This window comes from Hemiscyllium ocellatum, chromosome 14 (genome assembly GCF_020745735.1).
Source record: "Hemiscyllium ocellatum isolate sHemOce1 chromosome 14, sHemOce1.pat.X.cur, whole genome shotgun sequence".
Classification (NCBI taxonomy): domain Eukaryota; kingdom Metazoa; phylum Chordata; class Chondrichthyes; order Orectolobiformes; family Hemiscylliidae; genus Hemiscyllium; species Hemiscyllium ocellatum.
The window spans coordinates 962,830-990,350 of NC_083414.1; the positions used below are offsets into that span (position 1 = coordinate 962,830).

General features: G+C 45.3%; 1 protein-coding gene across 2 annotated transcripts; it reads right to left on the bottom strand.

Annotated features, from left to right (window-relative positions):
* Positions 1-442: 442 nt before the first annotated feature.
* Positions 443-23,720, bottom strand: LOC132822202 (inosine-5'-monophosphate dehydrogenase 2). 2 transcript variants are annotated; one of them, XM_060835277.1, is made up of 15 exons: positions 23,506-23,720; positions 17,999-18,047; positions 17,205-17,306; positions 15,714-15,788; positions 15,100-15,306; positions 13,925-14,012; positions 13,233-13,432; positions 12,315-12,405; positions 10,710-10,805; positions 9,105-9,176; positions 5,506-5,649; positions 4,459-4,603; positions 3,654-3,797; positions 3,454-3,537; positions 443-1,177 (listed from the first exon to the last, which is right to left on the bottom strand). In XM_060835277.1, exons 1-15 carry the CDS (start codon positions 23,679-23,681, stop codon positions 1,156-1,158), a joined length of 1,695 nt encoding a protein of 564 aa, XP_060691260.1. In that variant the 5' UTR covers positions 23,682-23,720; the 3' UTR covers positions 443-1,155. The 2 variants fall into 2 exon arrangements, with proteins under 2 accessions (XP_060691260.1, XP_060691259.1); XM_060835276.1 differs by lacking the exon at positions 9,105-9,176 and having other exon boundaries at positions 23,506-23,719.
* Positions 23,721-27,521: the final 3,801 nt, after the last annotated feature.

Sequence of the window (27,521 nt, forward strand, 5' to 3'; positions counted from 1 at the left end):
TTCCCATTGACTAGGGAGTCCAGAACCTAAGGGCTAAAGATCTGGAGAGAAAGCAGGGATAGTGGAGTCTCATTGCCTCTCCTTTCATTCAGCCCTCATGATGAAGTCCTTTTTCTGCTAGTATATTTGATTACTCTGTATGCTATGTTTTGAGACCCTATAACAGTCCATCATAAACCAACATTAGAAAGTATTTACGGGCTATCTGGCTATGCAACTATCACCAAGCCCAATAATCTCTCATGGATGAAGACTGTCCGAGTATTGATCTGCACTGGCCAGTCTGAAACCTCTGTATCCCACAATAATTCTCTACAACTGGCACAGGAGGGTCTGGGAGAAAAGGAGGCTTGGTGGTGGGAGGGTCACTGGGGAGGGGACTTTGTTCTTTTTTTCTCACATAAGCCAAGCCAAGGTCAAAGTAGAAAGTGTCAGAATCAAGTCCTTTCAACCAAATTTTTTAATACAAGTTGTAACAGTGTCATCACAGGCTTATGTATAAAGTTCTCTGCCTGAAACAGCAGGTACTTGAGCACTTTCAATCACAATCAGAACCCTGTGTAAGACAATGAATCAGTTATCACACATCCAATAATCCAATCTGTGAAACCAATACCATGCTCTGCAAACATTTTGAACCATTCATTATTCTGCACAAAAAAGGTTTTTCTCCTTAAACAGCAACACAGACATGTCTGAGCTTTGTGTTTTTCACAATCTGTTCCACAACATTTCAGAAAGTCAGTGCAAAAGTCACAGTGACAGATGCAAAGGCACCAGTCAAAGTAATAAACAGTGTTAACACACCATCCTCTATCTGAGAGCAAACACAAACTGATGCAGTGAAATGGTCACTGAGATTCTCACTGTTAAGTGCCATACTCAGTCATCGCTTTAAGATTTAAAGGTGCAGATTAAATTACACCAAACAATCTCATTTCATTTTTAACAAAAATGAAACATATCTTGTAAAATTAACTGCACACGCAGCAGAGGTATCAGACATGCAGAACCAAACAGCTATAGGGTGAATGCCGGAGGCACAGACCACTCTCCCACGGTGTTCCAATACTGAGAGGTTGAAACAAAGATTTTTGCAAATTTGGCTGGAGGTGATTAACAAGGAACAGAATCCTGGAATTTCTCTAGAAGGACTTAGAAAAGTCTCTTCTCATATCTGAAAGAGAAGAAAAATCACAGGTTCAATCTACATACTCAGTGGCTCTTTATAAAAGTCTTACGAGGAAAGGTTGAGGGACTTGAGGCTGTTTTCATTGGAGAGAAGAAGGTTGAGAGGTGACTTAATTGAGACATATAAGATAATCAGAGGGTTAGATAGGATGGACAGTGAGAGCCTTTTTTCTCAGATGATGATGGCTACCACGAGGGGGCATAGCTTTAAATTGAGGGGTGATAAGATATAGGACAGATGTCAGAGGTAGTTTCTTTACTCAGAGTAGTAGGGGCGTGGAACAGCCTGCCTGCAGCAGTAGTAGACTCGCCAACTTTACAGGCATTTAAATGATCATTGGATAGGGATGTGGACGAGAATGGAATAGTGTAGGTTAGATGGTCTTCAGATTGTTGCGCCACCCTGTGAAACCATCGAGGGCTGAAGGGCCTGTACTGCACTGTAATGTTTATTACTATCCAATCAGATACAAACAAGAGGCAGGAGAAGGCCGTTCGGCCCCTCAAGCCTGCTCCAATATTCAATAAAATAGTGGCCGATCTGATTATTCCATATTGAACCCATCCTTATAACTTTTCAGTCCCTCATTTATCAAGAATCTATTCACCTTGGTCTTAAAAATGTTCAAGAATTCCTTTCATTAACTTTTCAGGAAGAACATTTTCAAAGACTAAGACCTTTGAGGAAAAAAATTTGTTTTCTAAAGGACAGCCTTGATTTTTAAATAGTGGACTCTAAATCTAGATTTTCTCATTGGAAACATCTTCTCTCCCATCTATTTTGTCAAAGTCCCTCAAAGATCTTATATTGTTCAAATAAGTCACCTCTTATAATCTACTTCCATTCTTATGGTCTTATGGTTTGAAAGTTCCATAACAGAAGTTTGGTTAGAACCTTGCTGAAGGGATTGTTTGAAGCTGAGAAAGTCTAAACTCAATTGTGAATAATCAAGGAAAAGGTGAACAAACTCTCAAGTTCATGAACTCAGACACGGTTCAGTTAAACCAATGGATTTGATAGAGAAGAGAATTTTCTCTGGAGTTTGAGTACTACAAAGGAATAGATGGAATATTGTAATTTATCACTTTTCAAAAATCTTTAAAATTGTGTACATATAAAAATATTTATTTACATTATTTGATAATTTTTGTGTGTTTTATTGTTAAGCGCATAATGCTGCAGATTGGTTTGTTTTCCAGTGAGAAACCACCTCGTTAAATAAAAAAACCTATCAAGCCAGATTTCAGTCTGAGGTCTGACTTGTCCATTAATAACATCAGCTGAGATCATAACAGTTGGCTAAACATGATTTTCTTTTCACAAAACCATGTTGACTCGGTCTAATCATTTTGAACTTATCCAAGTGCCTGGCTCTAACTTCTTTAATAATAACTTCTAACTTTTTTTTAAAACAAGGAATATAAAACTATGGGCCAAGTGCTAGATACAGAATTGGAATAGATATTTTTGACCATGCAAATATGCTAGGTCAAATGGCCTTTTCATTTCTCCTATGATACATGTTAACCCTGTGGTTTACTGCTTTCTATCTCTCTCCCTGTTTGAAGGAAGTACTTACATTGTTTATTTTGAAAATGTAATGGGACGTTCCTGAATTAAATAATCTTATAAAATTAAAACCAGGATATCAACCATTTCACTAGTCACTTCTTTTCAGATCCAAGGATAAAGTCCACCAGAATCTGGGCAACTGTCAACCCACAGCTCCAACAATATTGAATCATGGAGTCTCTACAGTAATCAAAGAGGCCATTCAGCCCATCCAGTCAGTACTAACCCTCCAAAGAGCTTCCTACCCAGATCCAGACCTTCATTCTATCCCTGTAAGTTCTTATTTCTCATGGTTAACCCACCAGCCTGCATACAATGGGTAATTTAACATGGCTAATCAACCTAACCTCACACCTTTGGACTGTGGAGGTATTCAAACTACTTGGAGGAAACCCATGTAGGCATAGGGAGAACATGCAAACTCCATACAGTCACCCAAGGCTGGGATTGAACAGAGGTCCCTCGTGCTGAGGCTAGTGTTCAGTGCTAACTATTGAGCTGCTGTGCCATATACTCAGCATCAGTTCTCAGGTGATTCCATTTCCTGATTTACTGTTGCTTCTGGAATGTTACTCATACCCTGTTATAGTGAAGCTCGGCCCTTAGTGTCTGGTAAAGGAAAGAAAGGAGGAGATATACCGGAAAGTGACCATAAAAACTGCGAGTAGTAGTAGTAAAGGAACACTTACGAGTGCAGTCCATGGACACCACCTTCCAGCTGAGCACACAATGTTCTCTTCTCAAACTTCAGCTCCCCAGAGTACATCATCGCTCTAGGAACAGCACAAAGTCAGTCAATGACATAAGATCACCTTAGTAAGGGTAAAGTGAGTGAAGTTGGAAAGGGAGAGGATGGCAGGAGAGGCAACAAGAAGAGTCATGGTTGTACCTGAGCTGTGTTAGGCTCTTGGCTCCAATATCCTGGCAGCCATGTTGGATCCCAGCAATCAGATATGGAACAAACTTGTGGATGGAGCCCTTGTCCTGGACGGCACCAGACACACCCTGAGCCACTTTGATCTTATCTGACTCGCTGGAAAGAAAGAATAGAATTACTTTGGGTCAATCAATAGACAACTCCACATTAGTCACAGTGGTCCTCAACCTGTACATATATCCCATATTTAAGGAATGTTACTGGACCCCAGCTTCCTTCATTGAAGGCCAAGTCATAATGTCTAATTTTACAAATAAAACAGCAATAATAAGACTTATAGACAGAGTCACTTAGCACGGAAACAGACCTTCGGTCCAACCAGTCCATGCCGAATATAATCCCAAACTTAACTAGCCCCACCTGCCTGCTCCTGACATACATCCCTTCACACTTTTTCCTGTTCATATATCCATCCAAATGTCTTTTAAACTCGCATCCAGCACTTCCTCAGAGCTACTGCCACAGAAATCAAATTCACTTCCACAACCTGTTACAGTCAGGGTTAAACTTTTAATTACGGTATTTACATCCAAGTTAAATGCCCTGCTAAATTATCTCCTCCCTAACTGTTAATCTGCTGTCCATTGTGACATGTTGTAAATCAGTAAATTAAATTTCTAACAGCTTCAGATGATATCAATAACACAGACCTGCCCCCTATTTTGTAGCCAAGAGAAACTTGGCAGCTATATTTTGTCAGAGATGGACATTTGAAACATTTTTACAAATATATCAACCTTTCAGATTCATAACTAACCTGAAGTAGCGGCTTTGACTCCCCAAGTGCTTGTCCATTGCATCCAAGGAGCCCATCCCCCGATACTTCTTTAACCTCACTCCATCGGTGAAGAAATACTCACCAGGGGCTTCATTAGTAGCAGCGAGCAGAGATCCCATCATCACTGTCAGGAAAAGAACAAGGATCAGCAATCACAAACCAAGCCATTTCTACCCAACCAATCCTGAGAAACAGCAATTTCTACCAGCATCTAACAATGAACTTGGATTTATATAGTGCCTTTCACAATCTCAGGACATCCCAAGGTTCCAGCAAAGTGCAGTCACTCTTCTAATATAGGAAATGTAGCAATCAATATGCTGTCAGCAAGCTTCCACAACCAAAATAATAACGATCAGACAATCTGTTTTAGCGATGTCTGACATCTTTGGGACAAACATGAGCTCTATGACCCCGAGGAGAACCACCTTTTCTTCAACATCATTATATGAACCTTTGACATTCGGACCTCTCATCGGAAAACACAGCCCAACCTCCCTCATCTCAGCACCTGTCCTCCCTCAATTCAGTACTGGCTCCAATAATGCTCAGGACACCAGACCCCGCCCCCCCAACCCTGCAAGTTCCTCTTCAAGCCACTCACCATCCTCAATTGAAAATATATCTCCATTCCTTCAGTGTCGCTGGGTCAAAATCCTGGAATTCCCTCCACTAGGACATTGTGGGTCAACCTACAGCACATGGACTGCAGTGGTTCAAGAAAGCAGCTCATCACCACCTTCTCAAGGGCAGTAAATGGTAGCCCCTGCCAGCTATGCCAACATCCATCTGTGCTTATGTTTCAGAAGTGGAACTCTCATCCAGAGCTGGATACCCACTGGGTGAGTGTGGCATCATTGTTGGACTAGAGCAGGAACACAGTCAGACCTGGCCATCTGCTTTGTGGGATCAATAAATCAGCAAGGACTGGGTCCTGGGGGCTTTCTTGCACGGTTTGATAGGAATTTACTGAGAGAGTACCAGAAAGGCTTGTTCCTGTCTCCCAGGTGTCAGTTATTCACCCACCTGTCGATGCTCCCAATGCTAAAGCTTTGGCAATATGGCCAACAGTCTGAATCCCGCCGTCTGCGATTACTGGCACGGAGAATCTCCTGGCATACTCTGCAACCTTGTAAACCGCAGTGGCCTGAGGTCTCCCCACAGCCAGCACTGGACAAGAAACAAAGAAAAGTCAGTAGGGGAGGCAATTGTGTAATGGTATTATTGCTAGAATAATCGTAAAAACTCGGTAATGTTCTGCGGACCTGGGTTCGAATCCTGCCATGGCAGTTGGTGAAATTTAAATTCAGTAAAAAAAATCCAGAATTAAGAGTTTAATAGTGACCATGAAACCACTGTTAGAAAAAAAAAATCTCTGGTTCACTCATGCCATACATGTGACCCACAACAATTTGCTTGTCTTTAACTGTTCTCTAGGCAGTGAATGGTCTTGACAGCAAATGAATATTTTTTTAAAAAAGACAGCGAGAGCGCTCACGCAGCTCAGACCATCACATATTATATAATTCTTGGCAATTGCAGCAATTACTGCCTTTCTCCACTTCCACAAAGGAGAAACTGAGCCAACCACTTAACATCCTGGTGCCTAGATGTTAACCAACAAACCTCACAGTCAGGTACTTAAGAGGGCAGTTCTGAATCAGCCACATTGCTCAGGATCTGGAGTCACACGTATGTCAGACCACGTAAAGATGGCAGTTTCCTTCCCTGAAGGACGCTAGTGAACCAGATGGATTTTCACAACAAATCAATAACTTCATGATCAGTTTAACCCAAACCAGTTTATTTTTTTAAACTGAATTTCCAAAGGTGAATATGAAACTGCTGATCCCTGTATCATTTAATTCAAAATAACATTTTAAATTAACCTATTCAAGAGATTGTAACACACCTCTGTACCAGGAAGGAGTTAAACCAAGACCTCATTGTACCCACATCAGCTACTGGACAGTTAAAGAGGAGAAAAATGTTGTTTGATTTGTAACAACGAATGGGAGGTTCTGTTAGTAATGTGTGGGAATTGAAGCAATTTGAACCTGAACACATTTCGACAGATAGCTAATAAACACCATCTGCCTCATGGTGACAGCCCTCTGTGCAATCCACACAACTGGTCTCGCTGAGAGTTGCGTATTTGTCAGTCCTCTACGGGACAGGGACTGTGTGTGGAGGCTCATCCATGTATACATGTGTATATATCAAGACCACTTAGTTTTGGTGGTGCTTCAACTGTCCTATTTTTCCAAAACCCAAACATCACCATAAACGTTTAGCTATAAAACATGACATGTTTATGAAGGCATGCTTAAGTTATAATAGCTCCTGCAATATTGCAAGTTATTGCAATACCACACATCATTCTTTCAGATTCCAAACACAAAATGTCAAACACAGATTGTTGAAACACACTGGAAACTGTAGATTCAGAATCTGTAAAGTATCCATGAATAACAAGATTAGAATAAACACAACATAAGGACAAACCCTTTGCAAATCAGCCGATCACTGCAGAAATGTGCAACACACTCAGGACAGGTACAGAATAAAACTTCCTGCACACTGTCCCATAAACAAGTCCCTAGACAAGTACAGAACTGTGTTAGATATAGAGTAAAACTCTGCGTACTGTCCCCCATCAAAAACTCTCGGGACAGGGACAGCATAGGATTAGATATTGAGTAACTTTCCCTCTATATTGTCCCCAAATGTTCCCAGCACAGGGTTAGACACACAAGAATTAGGAATTGTCCATTTGGCCCCTCGATCTGCTCTTCCATTCCATAAGGCCATTGGCTGATCTGATTGGAGTCCCAACACAACTCAGCTGTCCATTCTCATCCCCAAATTCTTGACTCCTGGCAATTATCAACAATTTATTTACCTTGGCCAGTTTTCTACATTTGCTACTTCCTTTGAATTAAATGGCTATGTTCCATTTGCCTTGCTGTGCGCTTGCTGAACATGCATTCTAAAGTTTTGTGATTCATGTACCAGGACATCCAGATTTCTGATTGTAGATCAGAGCACTGCAATCTCCATTTCAACAATATGCTGCTATCCTATCCTATCCTTCCTGCCAAAATGGACAAGTTCACATTTTCCCACACATTGCTCCATTTGCCAAGGTTTCTACCCACTTACTTCACCAATCCTTACCCTCTTACAGACTCTTAACTCTCTTCACAATCTATTGAGCAAATCTAGCAACCGTACTTGTTGTACATTGTCAAGGTTCCATTCACCAACTACATCCTATCAACCTGAAAAAGATTCATCCATCCAACTCTACTTCCTGTTAACTAACCATACGTCTATCCATACTAGTGTGTTACCCCATAAACTATAAGCTCTTATTTTACGTAATAACTTTTCATGTCAAAACTTATCAAATGCTTTTTGGAAATATCCAAGAACAGTGTGGGTTCCCCATTATCCACTGTGAATGTTACTTGCTAAAAGAACTCTCATAACTCAACACTGTCCAAATCAAACACTCCCAGGACAGATACAGCACAGGGTTGGATACAGAGTAAACCTCCCTCCACACAGTCCCCAAACACTCTGAAGGCAGCCCATACAGTTGGATAAAGCCCATGCCCAAACAGCGTTTTTACAGGATTAGTAGATGGACTGGGCCTCAGAGGTAGTTAATCCTCTGGCTGTTCCCTTCATGGATGTGGGAAGCAAGAAACATTGCAAATTGGGGGTGAGTAACACATGTTGGCTTTGCCAGTGATGCCCAAATCCCACGAAAGAATGGGGTTAAAATCGTCATGCAGGCAGTAGTATTTCAATCCCAGGAATCAGTGAGTCATTAAGCCCAGTTACCTCAACTGCAAGTAGATCGAGTGGACAAGAGATTGAGAAATGATATAAACGTGCTCGTAACTGAAACAGTCCGAACTCGCTGAAATGGCTAAAGCAGAACAAGATCCTAGCCAAATTTATTTCAGTCTCCCAAACCCAATATGAACTCTCATACTTCATTCTGGCTTGCTGTATCAAAGATGAGTTTTCATACAGAAAAAAAAAATGATGTTTCGCTTACAAGCAGGGTCCCTATAGCGAATGTGTGTGTGTGTGTGTGTGTGTGTGTGTGTGTGTGTGTGTGTGTGTGTGTGTGTGTGAGAGAGAGAGACTGTATCCCAGTGAGAATGTGTGGGGGAGGGGTTTGTGGAAACTGAGAGAGAAACAGGAAGATAGAGTGAGCAGAGTGTGTGTGTGTGTGCACACGCATGCATGGTTGCATGTGGGTAGACGTATGTGGAGCCATGTGTATGTGTGAGACCCATACCCCAGCAACAGACTGTCATTGGGGTATGTGTCTCATGCACAGTCAGTCAGTCAATCTCACCAAAACTAGTGACAAAGTGTGGGCCCCTCTGTTTCCTAACTTCAGGCTCACTGGTCCTTGCAAAGTTTAGCTGCTTCAGACAGTAACAGAGAAGTTAAATCAGCCACAGAACTCCAATCGTAACCACAAAGGGTTTTCTCTTGTCTATTCGGTCTAGTTCTGGAGTAGGTGGGATACAGAGAAGCAAATTGTCAGAGCACAGCCAATCACGTTCCGACCTCCAACACAACAGGCTTGAAAAGAAACTTACTGAAAGAGCCCGAGATTGTCGTTGGGAGTTTGGGGCTGAGTGTTTTAAAATCTGGAGGAATCTTGGGTGCTGCTAAAGACCAGAGAGACAGAGAGAGATGGAGATTATAATGGAAAGCCACACCACAGAGTGAGCAAGACTGAAAGCAAAGCTGGAGGGAGTGGAGTGACAACTGTGCCACACTGCATTAGCAATCTCATTCTCCCAACACAAAGTGACTACTGTGCTCACTGTCCTCTACATTTGATACACAGCTCCTCAAGCCCAGTGCTAAAATCCAGACCACACCTTCTCCTCCCACATCAATCACCCTAAATCTGTGTTATGCTGCTACTACAGTTCCTCCTGCCACTGGGAAACAGATTCTCAATAATCCTGCTCTCAAAACCCAAGATGGTTTTGAACACCCAGATTAAATCCACCCACAACCTTTTCCATTCTTAGGAAAGCAATCCTAGCTTCTCCAGTCTCTCTCCACATACACTACAGTCCCTCATCTCTGGTCCTGGTCTGATAAATCTCCTCTGCACTTTCTCCCATGTCTTTGCATCCTTGCTGAAGTGAGGTGCCGAGAATTGAGCGCAGCACTGTACTCCACTTAAGGCTGAACTAGCACCTGTACAGGTTTAGCATCACCTTCTTGCTCTTGTACCCAATATTCCTGTTAATAAAGCCCACAAGACTGTATGATTTATTATCTGCTCTCTACCTATCCTGCGACGATGCATCTCTCTGCTTCGCAATCAGAACTGTCTCTACTGTCCCCACTTCCGTCCAACCATTACTGAAATTTCATCTACCACTTGTTGATCATTTCAATCTGCCCCTGTCCTTTTAGAATCTGTTCCTAATTCCTATTCCCTTTCTCCATTTTTCTATTATCACTTGGTTAAAAGAAATCACAGCAACTGGAAGATCAGGCTGTGCTCCCCCTAACACTGCAGACAGCACAGCTATTTCAATAAAGCCTGTGCCTTCCCAGCAGCAAGGTGATCACTCTGTGCCTTCAGCCCCAACCCCCTCAGCAGCTCTTGGGGAGATGAGCAGATTCTTGAAATTGCCCATGGCAGAGAATTTTCATGGTCAGTGAGAATCTGAAGAATTCTCACACTTCAGTTCTTCAAAAGGAGGAAAAATGCAAGCTATGAAAATCCATTGATATAGTTATGAAATCAGTCAAACGGTGGATGGAAACACTGAAACGTACTGATACAGTCACTGGTCCATCATGTAGGCGACCTACGAGTACTGCTCTCATTATTTTGGAAGTGCTTAGAACCAAACCTTGTAAAGCTAGAAATAATTTTCAACAATTCAAGAAATCTGATGACTTACAGAAGTATGAGGTATGAACTACAAGCAAGAATTTCAGAATGGGTAAAGTTCTGAGCTGCTGGGATCTAATGGATAGTGCAGGGGTTGTAACAAGGTACTGTCCAGACACAAACCAAAATATAGGAATTGCAGCTGAGAGATCATGGCACCTATCACTGAAGCTGCCTCACAAGCATAGGTGGATCTCAGGAATCAGTATAAAGAGAAACAAACAGGTGCTGAGCTGATGGACATTCAGTAATTGGTTTGGGTCAGGATTCAGAATATTACCTTCCTGAGTGATACAGATGGAACCACTTCCCATTCCGACTCTCAGGGCATCCACACCAGCATCAATCAGATTCTTGGTCTGTGCTGCAGTTACAACTGAGAGAGATAAGGGTGGGGAGAAACAGGAGAAAATGGTAAGTTTTGCCATTAGAGAATATTGATCATTTGCTTTAAAAAAGTCTAGAGAAAATTTCCTCAAACACACCAGGGATAGGGCCTTTGCATCAAGCAAAAAAACTAGGAGGAAGTATTCCCCCATGGCACTTTTCAAAAATACCCCAATATCCAGCCAATACTTAATCGCACAATCAACATCATCTATACCAATTACCCAGTCATTAGCAGGGGGAGGGTAGTGGGAGATTACTGTGTACTGAGTGGGGAGGTGGTGATGTAGCAGTACTGTCACAGGATTGGTAATTCAGAGCTCCCAGGGAGATGGGCATATCCATCCATGACAACTGACGGAATTCACGTTAAATGATTAAATCTGGAATTGAAAGCTAGTCTCAGTGACAGTGACCATGAATCTATCATCAATTGTTGTTAATGCCCCAAAACCAGGGAGAGTACACACGAGATTTTCATGTATTTTTCCAAGGCTTGAAAATTGCAACTATGAAGAAAGATTGGATAGGTTTGATGTTCTCTGTAAAACAAAGGGGTGACTTAATGGAGGCATACAACATAATGAGACTCTGACAGAATGGACAGGGAACGTGTGTTTCTGTTAGGAGAGAGGTCAGTTACCGATATATGTGTGTGTGTGAGAGAGAGAGAGGGGGTCGGGGGGGGGACACATATTTAACGTAAGCGGTAGAAGGATTCAAGAGCACATAAGGAAAAGGTAGTGGGTGTGGAACAGTGCCCAGTTTGGTGATTCAAGTATTTAAAGGGAAGATGTACTGAGTGGGAAGATGGTGACATCATCACCTGTCCCTGACATGTTGATGGACCACATGCTGGGAAGTGGGATTGGAATGGGCAGCCAGTACAGACACAGAGGTGAATGGTCTCTTTCTGGGCTTTAACTTTTCTATGTTCACTAAAACACAAAATGCAAGTCTGTCCAAACATTTTGGGGATGTTTGTTTCATTGTTCATATTCACAACGATGTAGATATCCCTGTTGTTCCAGCATTTATTGCCCCACCCCAATCATCCTCAAGGAGGTGGTGGTGAGCTGCTGTCACAAAGTCACTGCAGTCCACGTGCTGTAGGTTGATCCACGCTGCTGTAAGGGACAGCAGTGGGGGGAAATGGGATTTATTTGCCACAGTGAGTTCTTGCAATCCTGAGTATGCTGCCTAAAAGGGCAATAGAAAGAGATTCAAGAAGAAAACTTTCTAAAGGAATCAGATAAAGTCCTGATTCAGAGGAGGAGAGTGGGACCAATTGGCTAGGTCTTTCCAAGAATGCATGCAGGCTCAGTGGGCTAAATGGCATCCCACTTTATCAGATTTGATGACAATACATGAAGAATCACATCACAGCACTTCAAGTGAGTGTTATTGAGGAGGTCCAATCATGTGATAAGTTGTTGAATTTCCCCAACAGTGACAGAAGGAGCAAACTGAGGAGCTCAGATAAGTGACCGCAAATTACCATTTCCACCAATAACCTGCAGGTCCGGATACTTCTCTTTGATGTGTTTAATCATCTCAATTTGGAAGATGGAATTCCCTTGGGAAGAATCCTGTGGAGAGAGAGGGGTAGGGAGGAAGGGAAACAGAGAGAGAATGGGGAAGTAGTAAGAAAGAAGGCATGGAGAGAGATAGAGAAAGCAAGAACAGCGTATTAGCTTCCAGCATCTAATTATGTCTCTCCCGCCTCGTCACAAACTGAACCTCCATTGGGTACGGGTCCCAAGCACGCATTTCTACAATTTGTTTACTTGTGCCTGTTAAAAGTTTGTGTTCAAGTCACACCAAATATTTATTGCATGTCATGTTAAAATTCTCTGACGTAGATGATCCCAAAAGGAACTGTGATCAGGGTGTGGGGACAGGGCGGTATGCACAGCGGATGGGGAGAGGGAGGCTGGTTGGGCTGATGGTGGTACAGGAGGGAGACGAGTTGTCCTGGAAATCTTTTAACCTGAACAAACATCTCTAGAACAGCCTGCACCCGTTCAGAAAGGTAAAAGCAAGGACTGCAGATGCTGGAAACCAGAGTCTAGATTAGGGTACTGGTAAAGCACAGCAGGTCAGGCAGCATCCGAGGAGCAGGAAAATTGACGTTTCGGTCAAAAGCCCTTCATCAGGAATAGGGGCAGGGTTCCTGCAGAGTGGAGCAAGCCATCATAGAGCAAGCCAGCAGCTGTTTCTGACATTACCGCAGTAATTGTATTTCCAAAGTATTCTGTTGGCCGCAGTTTGCATGGGGACATACAGAAGATGTGGAAGGTGCTTGAGGAATGCAAAACATTCTTTAGGAAAAGTGAGAGAAGTTGTGTTCGATTTGCAGACATTTCCTAACCAGAGTGAGTGCTGATTTGTGGGAATTAGCACCAAAGAAACTCACCAGGACCACAGCATCCACACCAGCCTGCACCAGGAGGTCGAGCCGGTACCTGTCGTCTGCATGAGTACCGATTGCTGCTCCACACAGCAGCTGCTTTTTGCTGTCTTTTGATGCAAGTGGATAATCACGATTCTTCTTCAGGTCAGTTCGGGCAATGAGAGCCACCAACTCGTCATTATCATTAACGATGGGCAACTTCCCTGAGATACAGAGACAGACAGTCAGGGGTCCTGGGTCCACATGGACAAGTGATAGTTAACAGCAGCTTCTCGCTCAGTCAGAATGCAATCTCTAACAACTCAACTGTGTGACAGTCATCAGTACCAACATAAAGCTCTTCCTGGATCACAGAACTATAGAACAAAAGAGTCCATTCAGCCCACTCCTCTAATGCTACCCAATCAAATAGCGCCCTGTAATCTCACTGTCCAATAACCGTAACTGATTATCCCAGAGTTATTCAAACCCTTTCAATCAGAACAATTTCAAAATGTATAAAATTCTGCTTTGGTACAAATTTATACATTCTGCAATTCTCTGATCCTCTCAGTATTGACTAATCCACTCACTGCCTGCACACTGAGCCACAGGCTTAAGAAACCAGCAGACACAGTTTCCAAATTCAGACAGAAGACACCTGTCATCGCTGATGGTTTGGGCTCAGTCTGATTGGGTGCAGCTGCTCCTTTTACCTTTCTTACTCCGCTGCAGGATCTCGTTTGCTTCTTTCAAAGTGACAGCTGCTGGAGCAACCACCAGATCCTCCCTCTTTGTCATTACCTGGTGCAGAAACAGGGAAACACAGTCTCAGCAATAGGTTAACATCCAGTGGAACATTCAAAGAGGGATGGCCACTGGGGTGCGGGCAGTGCACGCACACACACACACCACCCCCCCCTCTCTCTCTCCCCCCCCCCAACTGTTACAACTGCCATTATGTTTTCCATGGGCCCTGACCATTTTGCTTCTCTCACTCAAGGTCCCCCTGTTTTGTCTGAAGTACGAACGAGTCAATGTTAATATCATTCCAATCAGCGAGAATTCATCTCACCAATCTCATCCTTCCACAGTCTACAGGGACCAGTCACAGTTATCACATTGTCTTCACATCGGAAACCTTTATTCCTGGAAGATGGTGGTATTTATTTCACTGGACCAATAATCCAGGGACACAGCTTTAAATCCCAGCAAAACAGCTGGTTAGAAGTTAAATTCAATTAATAAGTTGGAATTGACAGCTAGTCCAAACAAACGGAGTCCGTATGGTGTGGAGGCAGGCTACTCGAGTCCACACCAACCCCCCTAACAGCATCCCGACCAGACCCAACCCACTATAACTCTGTATTTCCCACAGACAATTCACCCTAACCTGCATATTTTTGGACTGTGGGAGGAAACTGGAGCACTCAGAGGAAACCCACACGGACACAGGGAGAACATGCAAACCCCACATAGACAGTCGGCAGAGGCTGGATTCAAACCCAGATACCTGGCGATGTGAAGCAACAGTGCTAACCACTGAGCCACTGTGCTACCTTAATGATGACCATAACATCATCATTGATTGTTGTAAAATCCCGTCTAGTTCACTCGTCCTTTTGGGAAACTGCTATCCTGACCTGGTCTGGCCTACCTTTGGCCTCTTAACTGCCCTCTGAAATGGCCTAGTAAGTTATTCAGTTTAAAAGACAACAAATGCTGGCACTTCATTTCATGAAAGAATAAAGATCCCAGGAAGAACTTGGAAAATCACTCATTCCCCTGACTATTTAGAGACAGATACACAGACTGAGAACCTGGGAGTCAGGAATCTTCTTAGACAAGGCCAGGCTCCATCCACCATGATGGACAAACACACCGAGCCTACCTCAGCCAGGGAAAGATCGTGCTCCTTTTCCGTCAGGAAGTCAATGTCACGAGAGGAGATAATCCCCACCAGCCTCCCACCCAGTTTTCCACTGTCTGTGATCGGAATTCCACAGAATCCATGGCGAGCTTTGGCTTCAAACACGTCCCGCACTTTATCCGAGGGGCTCAGGACAACTGGGTCAATGATGAATCCCTGCTCATATTTCTATAAGATTTAAAACAGAAATAAATTGTGAGGACAGAGACAAATGGAGACAATAGTTACATCAACTGGAAAACACTGGCAACTGACCGCCAACAACCCCATTCTCCAAACTCAATCCCTACCCTCCCAATTAGTCTGTCCCATTTTCTCTCAGGAATACAGTGAATTTGCTGCTGGCTGCATGGAGTCTGCCTGCATCACTGATCTTTCCTGCGTTTTTAAGAACATAAGACATGAGTCTTTCGGCCTAGTAATCTATTTCCTCGGGCATTTCTGTCGACTCTCCAGCAGCTTACTTCCCTATTTGTCTAAAGACCTCTCTTTGGAAGAGAGGTACGGAAATTCTGGAATTGATCCATTAGCCCGATGGGCAGAAATCACAGGGTGCTAATATTCTGAGTTTGTACCTTCACTTTGCGGACTTCGTTTGCCTGGAACTCTGGGGTACAGTTGTGGTGGATAAAGCCAATTCCTCCCATCAGCTGTGGTTTGAAGAGAAAATAACAGGAGTTAGCAGCACACTCTGAACAGGAGCCAAACACAGGCTCAGCAATAACTCCACCGACACAATCATTGCAGCGTTTCCATTTCAAAAAGAGAACCTAACTCTTCACAAGCTGTACTGAAACTGTTTCACGTACACACACAAGTCACAGACATAAGTGCATCTAACCTGTAAAATAACTAAAAGCACTGTGAAAAACTCAAGAGGGTGTAAGACAATTGGATAAAGAAATTCTGGATCAGTAACCGCACTCGCTGTCAGGAACCAAGTTACACCAAACAGCACCCATTTCACTTGCAGCGCATTAACCTCAAACATAATTCAGCTCAGTCAGAATGGCATGCAGCTGCTCAGCAAAGGGTCTCATACAGAAAGACCAGCACTCAAGTTCAAGGAGGCAGCTCACCACCATGTTCCTGATCTCAACTTTGGTATCCAGGGGACAATTTCAAAGTTTGCAGATGACACAAAACTTGGCGGAATTGTAAACTGCGAGGTCAGTGTGAAATTTCAAAAGGACATTGACAAGTTAGTGGAATGGACAGATGAGGTTCAATGCAGAGAAATGTGAGGTGATGCACTATTTTCAGAAGAACACAATGGTATCAGAAAACAGGAGGTATAATTGTAAAAGGTGTGCAGAAACAGAGGGAGAAAGCTGTAAATACAGCATACAGTGTTCTAGAGCAAGGTGATGCTGAACTTGTACAAGACACTTGTTAGGCGTCAGCTGAAGTTGTGGGTGCCACGTTAGAGGAAAGATGCAAATGCATTGGAGAGTGCACAGAAGTGATTTACTAGAATGGTGCCAAGAATGAGAAACTTCAGCTATGAGGATAGATTGAAGAAGCTGGAACTATTTTCCTGAGAGAGAAGGCAGCTAAGAAGAAATCTCATCGTGGTTGTCAAAACTATGAGCAGGCACAAAGCAGACAGCATGAACCTGTTTCAGCACATAAAAGGAACCACGGGAGAGGGCATGGATTTAAAGTGCATAGTTAGGGTATAGAATGTACTACCTAGAATTGTGGTGGAGGCAGGTTCAAGTCAGGCATTTAAAGAGGCTATTGGATAGGTTTTTTTGGATAGCAAATGCTGTGCAGGGATATGGGAAAAAGGCAGGATATCGGCACTAAATAATAGAGCTGGACTACATAGTGGAGCTGGTAAAGGATGATGTGCTGAATGGCCACCTTCTATTCTGCAGCAACATCCAGTTAGACCATCAACCATGCAGAGCAGCGGCTCAGAGGTTTGCAGTAAAGACAGCAATCATTTTATAGACAAGTGCATCAGATCCCACAGTGAGGACATGGCTTCTCACTCTGTACATTAGCAGCATTATCATATCGGGGGTGGGGAGAAACTGTGGGATAGGTTCAGTGCCACTTACCGCCATTGCAATAGCCATATTAGATTCGGTTACTGTGTCCATTGGAGAAGAGACCAGTGGGGTTTTTAAAGTGATCTTCTTTGTAAGTGCGGAGGTGAGATCCTACAAAGAGACAGAGGGGTAAATAACAGACACAGTCTGTGGGAATTACCCAGTGAATTCCTATTCTTTCTATAAGCCATCTTTCCCCAACAATAAAAACACTACTATGACTGCCACCCTCTTCCCCAAAATTTATAACCATCCTGGCTCTGTCAGCAACACTGTAAACAACTCAGAAGACGACAGCAGTTTCTGAGCTTCGATACAAACAGTTTACTCTCAACAATCTCCAAAGAACATTAAAAAGCATCAAGAGTCACACATTAAGATGGCAGACAGCATATAGGTGGATGTTATGCTGAATCTTTACAAATTGTTGGTCAGGTCCAGTCTGGAATACTGTGGTTAATTCTGAGCACCACATCTTAGCAAGGATGTTCAAGCCTCAGACAAGTTGCAGAGATGAAGTAAAATAGCACCAGGCATGCAGGGTTTCAAGTAGTATAGAAAGAGTGGGTTTAAACTGAGCACAGATGTTTATGGGGGAGATTTAATAGACGGGTTTAAAATCAGGGGTGAATAAAGAGCATTTGATTCCAGCAGCAGTTGGGGCAGTAACCAGAGGGGAAGTGGAGAGAATGGTGTTTTTGACACAAAGTTATGATCTTGAAGTTACTTGATCTATTCATAAGCAAGTCCAATGTTTAAACTTTTCCAACAGCTTTATTCTGAAGTTTAATCTTAATACTCACCACCTCGTCAGAGGTGAAATCGATGTATCCAGGCAGGATGAGGAAATCACTGAAAGGGAAGAGAGAAAGCAAAAAAAAAATCAGCAACATAAGATATAGGAACAGAATTAGGCCATTCAGCACATCGTGTCTGCTCTGCCATTCAAATAGGACTCCTATTTCTCAACCCATTCTCCTGCCTTCTCACCATAACCCCTGATCCCCTTACTAATCAACAGCCTATCTCTGCCTTAAAGACACACAATGACTTGGCCTCCACAGCCCTCTGCAGTAATGAGTTCTACAGTCTAGTCACCCTCTGGCTAAAGAAATTCCTCCTCATCTCAGTTTTAAATGGTCAACCCTTCATTCTGAGGCTATGCCCTGGGGTCCTAGTCTTTCCTATTGTTGGGAACATCTTCTCCATGTCCAATCTACTCAGGCCTCTCAATATTCTGCAAGTTTCAATCAGATCCCCCCCCTCCGCTCCCCCATCCTTCTGAACTCCAAGTACAGACCCAGAGTCCTCAACTGCTCCTCACTTGACAAGCCCTTCATCCCCAGGATCATTCTTGCAAACCCGTCCAATGCCAGTACTGTGCTGTAATGTTCTATGCTCTAAAACTGCTCTCAATATTCCAAATGTGGTCTGCCCACAACCATATACAGCCTCAGAAGCACACCCCTGCTCCTGTATTCGAACCCTCCTGAAGTGAATGCAAATCTGCTTCCTAATTACTGAATGAAACTGCATGTTCAAATCAGAATAGATCCTGAACTAGGACTCCCAAGTCCTTTTGTGCTTCAGATTTCTGAAGGCTTTCCCTGTTTAGAAAATGGTCAACACCTTACTTATTCCTGCCAAAGTGCATAACTTCACCATTTCACACACTATTCCAGCTTCCATTTCCTTGTTCACACTCTGTACACATCCAAATCCTTCTGCAGTCTTCCCTTCTTCTCAACACCACCTGTCCCTCCACCTATCTTTGCGTCATCTGCAACCCTAGCAACCATGCCCTCAGTCCCGCCTTCAGAACTCTGGGGTGTAGTCCATGTGGTCCGGTTTTGTTATCCACCTTCAGACTTTGCAGCTTCCCCAGCACCTTCTCCTTAGCGATGGCCAGTACATTCACCTCTGCTCCCTGACTCAAAGTTCTGGTACGCTGCTGGTGTCTTCCATCATGGGAACTGATGTAAAATACCAATTTACTTCCTCCACCATTTCTTTTTTCCCCAGACTCATTTTCCAGTGTCCACTCTCTCCTCTCTCTCATCTTTTAATTCAAAAAAGTCTTGCAATTGTCAACATTATTCACTAGCTAACCCTCATATTTCATCTTCTCCCAGCTCCACATCCAGGTTCAAAAGCATCAGCAACACTCACCCTCTCCCTTGGAGACTCACGAGTCATTGCTGTAGCAATCAGCAAGTGCTGATTGGTTTGACATGATGTTGAGATGGGATTCAACCCCAGAGGCAGAGTTGCTGTCAGTCCCCTGGGGTCCAATGGACTGACCAGAGGGGATAGCACAGGATGAGGCCATTCAGCTCTAAGTTGATGATTGGGTGAAATGAAAATGAGTACCAGCATATCCTTCCCTTTCTTTCTTCCTCATGTCTACCCTCTTCTCCCTTAAATATACTGACACTAGTCACTTTGAACACTACCTTTGGGAAAAAGTTCCATGTTCTCCCCACTCTCTGAATGACAGGGTTTCACCTGAATTTCCCACTGAGTTTACTCTTGGTTCTCTTTCCTCAACAGCCCCTAGCGACCCGGTCTCAGCCCCTAGCGACCCGGTCTCAGCCCCTAGCGACCCGGTCTCAGCCCCTAGCGACCCGGTCTCAATCCCACACTTGAAAGCATCTTCTCAATATCAACATTAGCAACACAGTCTTCATTAAGAAGCCTTCATTATGATCACTCCAAATTTTCTCATTTTTCAATTAAAGAGCCCCAACCTGTTCAATTTTCCCTGACAGTAATATTATAATACTTCATCTCAGTATATTATCTCTACACTATCTCCAGTGTCCCTATATCCTCTAATAGGACATGGATCAGAGCTGTTGACAGTCACGCCCATTGTGGTCGAACCAAGATTCAATATGATTTGATAACTTCTCTGCTTTTCTATTCCATTCCTCTACAAATGAAAGCCAGTGTTTTTTTTTCGCCATTTTGATGGCTTTACTGACATCACGAGTGTTGCATCTGTAACCCTTTACTCCTTAAATCAATTCTAACCCAGACTTTCAGCAGGAGTAAGGCTGCATGGATCCAAACACAGGAGCTACTGGGTGTATTCAAAGGACTGCACTGTAGATGGACCCATTCCACCAAGGACTCTAGCAGTTCAAGAAAGTGGTTCGGTGCCTTCTTTTCCAGGACAGGAAATAACCATAATCTTGCTGTCCTGTGACAGATCCTGTGGAATTCTCATGGTACAGATTATCAAACTGCAGAATCAGTTTTCTGCCTGAACTGGAATTGAACAAATTTAGCTTCCTCTCGTGTTTTCAATTCTCATTAATATTCTGTTCATGCCAATTTTAAACTCAATAACAGTCTGTTCAGCAAATCAACTCTTCTGACAAATCTTCACCATGTGACTGAAACAGTTTCCATCCGATCTGTCAGCCAGCGAGCTCCAAACCAGAGATGGAGACAGGGAGCGAGTTCCAAAGGTACTGGCTGCCCTTCACCCGCCCCCACCCCCCAAGCACACTACAGGCGCATGGAGTGCACTAGCAAGCCATTTAACTATGAGGGGCTCCACCCAGTCCTGCTACCTGACAATATCACTTGTACTATCAAGCAGTGAACTGCCCCAACAAATTAATATTCTCATTTGGAGACTGAACCTCACTCTGATGGCCACACATGGTCAACAGTCTCACCTGTGGGGCCTTAAAAGGTAACATTCATTAGTGAATTAGCTTGTACAGGCTCAATGGATGAAATTACGACTTGCATCCTCACCTACACACCACTTCAGCCTTCATAATCTGCAAGTTAGAACAGGCCCAGAAAGCTCTTTGGCTCCTCTCAACTGTCATATCGAGCTCTGAACCATGTGACACCTCCAAATCCGTCATTTTTGTCTCTTTTCTTTGAAAGAAAAACCCACACAGAGGGTGGATCCAGAAAATCAGCCCCTGCACAACAGGCTGTGGCAGTGATCAGAAGTGAGCTCAAATATATTTGTCTGACCCCCACACTACAATGAACGAGGACAAAGGCACCCTGTTTGCACGATCACAGGGACAGCGGTTACTGGGTGACAGAAGGTGGTCACAAGTCAGCACACATGCAAGCAGCTTCCAATCAATTCCCAGCACTGTAACTAAATTTAATTCAGTTAGCATAGTTATAGAGCAATCATTAAAACTTCAGCAGATTTCTACTTTCTCAAATAGATTGACCTCTCTAGCCCTACCCTCAAGTGGGCAGAACTTTAAGTCATCCTTATAACCCCAAACAATTAGGTATTATATTCAAATCCTCAGGACACTCAACCTTACAATTAAAGGTGCTATTCCTAAAATACATTAAAACAAAAGCCAGTTTATGCACAGCGAGGTCCAGTAAGTGTCAAATACACTTAGTTACTGATGCAGAAATAATGGCCAAATCTTATTTTACATCTGCAAAACCTGCCTCTTTGAATGAGGTGTGCCTTCTGTCCTGCTGCCCCAATAGTACAGCACTCCTTCAGTACTGCATTGAATTGTGAAACTAGACCATGGGCTCAAGGCTCAGATCTGTGACCGGCATCAAGCTCACTGGTCTATAGTTCCCTGGCTTGTACTTACCACCCTTCTTAAACAGTGGCACCACATTAGCCAACCTCCAGTCTTCCAGCACCTCACCTGTGACTATCGATGATACAAATATTTCAGTAAGAGGCCCAGCAATCATTTCCCTAGCTTCCCAGAGTTCTAGAGTACACCTGATGAGGTTCTGGGGGTTTATCCACTTCTGTGCATTTTAAGACATCCAACACTTCCTCCTCTGTAATATAGACATTTTTCAAGATGTCACCACGTATTCAATACATTCCATATCTTTCATAACCTTTTCCACAGTAAATACTGATGCAAAATACTCGTTTAGTATCTCCCAGTCTCCTGCAACTCCACACAAAAGCTGCCTTGCTGATCTTTGAACCTCAGTTACCCTTTGGCCCTTAATATATTTATAAAATCCTTTTGGATTCTCCTTAACCCTTTTTGCCAAAGCTATCGCATGTCCTCTTTTTGCCCTCCCGATTTCCCTCTTAGAGTATAAAGGTAGTAGGAGTATACTTAAGAATTCATTCAATCTCTCCTGTCTCCACCTGACATATGCTTCCTCTTTTTTCTTAACCAAATCGCAATTTCTCTAATCATCCAGCATTCCCTACGCCTACCAGCCTTTCCTTTCACCCTAACTGGAATATACTGTCTTTGGATTCTCGTTATCTCATTTTTGAAGGCTTCCCATTTTCTAGCTGTCCCTTTACCTGCGAACATTTGCCCCCAATCAGCTTTTGAGATTTCTTACCTAATACCATCAAAATTAGCCTTCCTCCAAATTAGAACTGCAACTCTTACATTACAACTCATCCTTTTCTATCACTATTTAAAAACTAATAGAAATACGATTGCTGGCCCCAAAGTTCTCCCCTACAGACACCTTAGTCACCTGCCCTGCCTTATTTCCCAAAAGTTTTAAACCTTCTCTAGTAGGTGCATTCACATACTGAATCAGAAAATTTTCTTGTATACACTTAAAAAAAATTCCTCTCTATCTCTAGTTACTGAGATGTGAAGGTCTAAACTTGAGATACAGAAAATTAAAAAGCCAAATTCTCCAAAGTAAGGGTGTTCCTCAATAATCATCCGTGGGGCTCTTAAAGGTGGCATTTGTTAGTGAGGTAACCCTTACAGGATCACTGAATGAATATACGACTTGCAGCCTCAGCAATCAATCTGCAAGTTAAAAGCAGGCACAGAAAGCTCTTTGCCTCCTGTCAGCCTTTGTGATGTAGGAAAGAGTGAAGGTGGTAGGGTTAAGTCAAAAAACAATTAAGGAACAGCAGATGCTGGAAATCGGAAACAAAATCAGATGCAATGTTGGAGTCGCTGTCTGGGTAGCGTTTATATCTTGTCCCTAGTTGCCCCTTGAGAAGGTGGGGGTGAGCTGCCTTCTTGACCCACTGCAGCCCATGTGCCGCACTGCCCTTAGGGAGGGAATTCCAGGATTCTGACCCAGGGACAGTGAAGGAACGAGGCTGGGGACATGAGAGGCTGGGCAGCAGTTTCCTCACTTTATCCCTCAGCCCCCTCCCCCACAGTCACCTCGCCCCTGTTCCGCCTCCCCACGAGCCTCACTCCCTTCCCCCTCCTGGGTGACCCCTCCCCCACACCCTGTTCCCGGGTGACCTCTCCCCAACGTTCCCGTTCCCGGGTGAGCCCGACCCCTGACCCCTCACCCCGGGTCGTCACCCCCCGCCCCCGGGTGACCCCTCCCCCACACTCACTTGTAGGTGAGCCCCTCTCCGGCCCCGAACAGTTGCTGACCGCTCTGCCCGTCCTCCGGGATGTAGCCGGTGCCGCCGCTGATGAGGAATTCAGCGGGAGCCGGTTCGGTGTCAGCCCCGGGCCGGGGGGAGACAGGGCTCGGGGCCAGGGGCTGAGGGGAAGGCCGCTCCGACATTAGCGCGCACGAGGGTGACCGGATATCCGGCGGGAACGTGCAGCCGGGCGCGAGACACGCCCCCTCAGGGTGGGCGGGGCCACAGGGAGAGGCAGGAGAAGGGAACGTTCACGGTGAGGGCGGGGCCAGGGCCAGGGCCAGGGCCAGGACAGGTGGGGGGGGGGGGTGGGGCCGGGGCCAGGTTTGGGGGGGTGGGGCCAGGTTTGGGGGGGTGGGGCCAGGTGTGGAGGGGTGGGGCCGGGGCCAGGTTTGGGGGGGTGGGGCCAGGTGTGGAGGGGTGGGGCCGGGGCAGGTGTGTGGGGGTGGGGCCAGGGCAGGTGTGTGGGGGTTGGGGCCGGGGCAGGTGTGTGGGGGTGGGGCCAGGGCAGGTGTGTGGGGGTTGGGGCCAGGGCAGGTGTGTGAGGGTGTGAGCCGGGGCAGGTGTGTGGGGGTGGGGCCGGGGCAGGTGTGTGAGGGTGTGAGCCGGGGCAGGTGTGTGGGGGTTGGGACCGGGGCAGGTGTGTGGGGGTTGGGACCGGGGCAGGTGTGTGGGGGTTGGGGCCGGGGCAGGTGTGTGAGGGTGTGAGCCGGGGCAGGTGTGTGGGGGTTGGGACCGGGGCAGGTGTGTGAGGGTGTGAGCCGGGGCAGGTGTGTGGGGGTTGGGGCCGGGGCAGGTGTGTGGGGGTTGGGACCGGGGCAGGTGTGTGGGGGTTGGGGCCGGGGCAGGTGTGTGAGGGTGTGAGCCGGGGCAGGTGTGTGGGGGTTGGGGCCGGGGCAGGTGTGTGGGGGTTGGGACCGGGGCAGGTGTGTGGGGGTTGGGGCCGGGGCAGGTGTGTGGGGGTTGGGGCCGGGGCAGGTGTGTGGGGGTTGGGGCCAGGGCAGGTGTGTGGGGGTTGGGACCGGGGCAGGTGTGTGGGGGTTGGGGCCGGGGCAGGTGTGTGGGGGTTGGGGCCGGGGCAGGTGTGTGGGGGTTGGGGCCAGGGCAGGTGTGTGGGGGTTGGGACCGGGGCAGGTGTGTGGGGGTTGGGGCCGGGGCAGGTGTGTGGGGGTTGGGGCCGGGGCAGGTGTGTGGGGGTTGGGGCCAGGGCAGGTGTGTGGGGGTTGGGGCCGGGGCAGGTGTGTGAGGGTGTGAGCCGGGGCAGGTGTGTGGGGGTTGGGCCGGGGCAGGGGTGTGAGGGCATAGTGTGCAAGTCTGTGGGGAGAGAGCGGGGAAGGTATGTGTGAGGGGTGGGGTGGGGCGGGGCAGGGCAGGGGTAAGGGAGTTGGGAGAAGATGCTTATTGAGGTGAATAATGATTCGGGAAGACTATCTCCAGGAACAGGGACTCCTGGCCATTTGGAGGCTTTCAAAAGGAAGTTTAAATCCCCCAGGCATAAAGGCAAAAGCCCTTCAGTCTCTCTGCCTTTATTCCTGATGAAGGGCTTTTGCCCGAAACGTCGATTTCACTGCTCCTCGGATGCTGCCTGAACTGCTGTGCTTTTCCAGCACCACTAATCCATAAAGATGTACAGCATGGAAACAGACCCTTCAGGCAGCATGGTGGCTCAGTGGTTAGCACTGCTGTCTCACAGCGCCAGAGACCCGGGTTCATTTCCCGACTCAGGTGACTGACTGTGTGGAGTTTGCACATTCTCCGCGAGTCTGCGTGGGTTTCCTCCGGGTGCTCCGGTTTCCTCCCCCAGTCCAAAGATGTGCAGGTTAGGTGAATTGACCGTGCTAAATTACCCGTAGTGTTAGGTTTGGGGTATGGGTGGGTTGCGCTTCAGTGGGTCGGTGTGGACTTGTTGGGCTGAAGGGCCTGTTTCCACACTGTAAGTAATCTAATCCAATCCAACCCGTCCATGCCGACCAGATATCCCAACCCAATCTAGTTCCACCTGCCAGCACCCGGCCCATATCCCTCCAAACCCTTCCTATTCATGTACCCATCCAAATGCCTCTTAAAATGTTGCAATTGTACCATCCTCCACCACATCCTCTGGCAGCTCATTCCATACACACACCACCCTCTGTGTGAAAACGTTGTCCCTGCGGTCTCTCTTATATCTTTCCCTTCTCACCCTCAACCTATCCCCTCTAGTTCTGGACTCCCTGACCCCAGAGAAAAAACTTTGCCTGTTTATCCTATCCATGCCCCTCATGATTTTATAAACCTCTATAAAGATCGCCTCTCAGCCTCTGACTCTCCAGGGAAAACAGCCCCAGCCTGTTCAACCTCTCCCTATAGCTCAAATCCTCCAACCCTGGCAACATCCTTGTCAATCCTTTCTGAACCCTTTCAAGTTTCACAGCATCTTTCTGATAGGAAGGAGACCAGAATTGCACACAATATTCCAACAGTGGCCTAACCAATTGTCCTGCAAGCCGCAACATGATCTCCCAACTCCTGTACTCAGTACTCTGCCCAATAAAGGAAAGCATCCAAAACGCCTTCTTCACTATCCCATCTACCTGCGACTCCACTTTCAAGGATCTATGAACCTGCAATCCAAGGTCTCTTTGTTCAGCAACACTCCCCAGGACGTTACCATTAAGTGTATAAGTCCTGCTAAGATTTGCTTTCCCAAAATGCAGTACTTCGCATTTATCCGAAGTAAACTCCATCAGCCACTCCAGCCCATTGGCCCATCTGGTCCAGATCCTGTTGTAATCTGAGGTAACCCTCTTCGCTGTCCACTACACCTCCAATTTTGGTGTCATCTGCAAACTTACTAACTGTACCTCTCATGCTCACATCCAAATCATTTATATCTATAAATACTGTGTGGTATGATCCTATACTCCACAACCACCTGATAAAGGAGCAGTGCCCTGAAATCTAGTACTTCCAAATGAACCTGTTGGACAGTAACCTGGTGGTGGGGGATTGAAACTTTGTCCACCCCAGTGTCCTCCACATCATAACTTCACAAGGAAGATAACAAGAGTTCAGGAACAGCATGCTCCTGCCAGCGTGATGGGCAAAACCGACAGGGACTAGGAACAACTGGATAACTATGGATAGAAGATCTGATTAAGAAAAAGGAGACATTTATCACAAACAGTATATACATCTGGAATCAAGTGAAGCCTTTGAGGAGTAATGGGGGGGGAGAATCAATACATGTGGGAATTTGGGGGTAAAAAGGGAATGAGATAGCACCTTCTGTGCCAAAGCTAAGAAGAATCCAAAGACATTCTACAAGGTACATCAAGGGCAAAAGAATAACGAGAGAGAGACTAGGGCCCCCTTAAAAATCAACAAGGCCATCTGCATGTGGACAGGAGATGGATCATGTTTGAAATGGATATTTAACAATATTTACCATGTAAAAAGAGGGGCTTTAAAAAAGTGGTTTGTATGTAGAATGAACTTCCAGAGGAAGTGGTGGATATGGGTACAGTTACATTTAAAAGACATTTGGATAACTACACAAATAAAGAAATATTTGGAGGAATAGGGATCAAGCACTGGTAGGTGGGACTGGTTTAGTTTGGGATAATGGTCAGCATAGACTGGCTGGACTGAAGGGTCTGTTTCGATGCTGTATGACCCCGAGACTACATTGTGAGCAGTGAATACAGTAGACTAGATTGACCGAAGTGCAGGTAAAGCACAGCTTCACCTGGAAGATGCATCTGGATTCCAGTCAAGAGGATTCTAAGCTGGGGTAACTGAGTGACCACCTCTGGATGTAAGTTTGCTCACTGAACTGGAAAGTTCATTTTCAAACAATTCATCACCATACAAGGTAACGTCATCAGTAAACCTCTGGTGAAGCACAGCTATGGTCTGCTTCTTATATGTGTGTTTTGGGTTCCTTGGATGTGATTATGTCATTTCCTGTGGTGATATCATTTCCTGTTCTTTTTCTCAGGGAG

Excerpts from the sequence above, each read along its gene's own strand:
- LOC132822202 (XM_060835277.1), bottom strand. The coding sequence starts at position 23,681 with ATGTCGGAGCGGCCTTCCCCTCAGCCCCTGGCCCCGAGCCCTGTCTCC. Across the intron at positions 18,048-23,505 it reads GGAGAGGGGCTCACCTACAA|TGATTTCCTCATCCTGCCTG; the intron begins GTGAGTGTGGGG and ends CTTCCCTTTCAG. Across the intron at positions 3,798-4,458 it reads AGTCAAAGCCGCTACTTCAG|CGAGTCAGATAAGATCAAAG; the intron begins GTTAGTTATGAA and ends CTTTCTTTCCAG.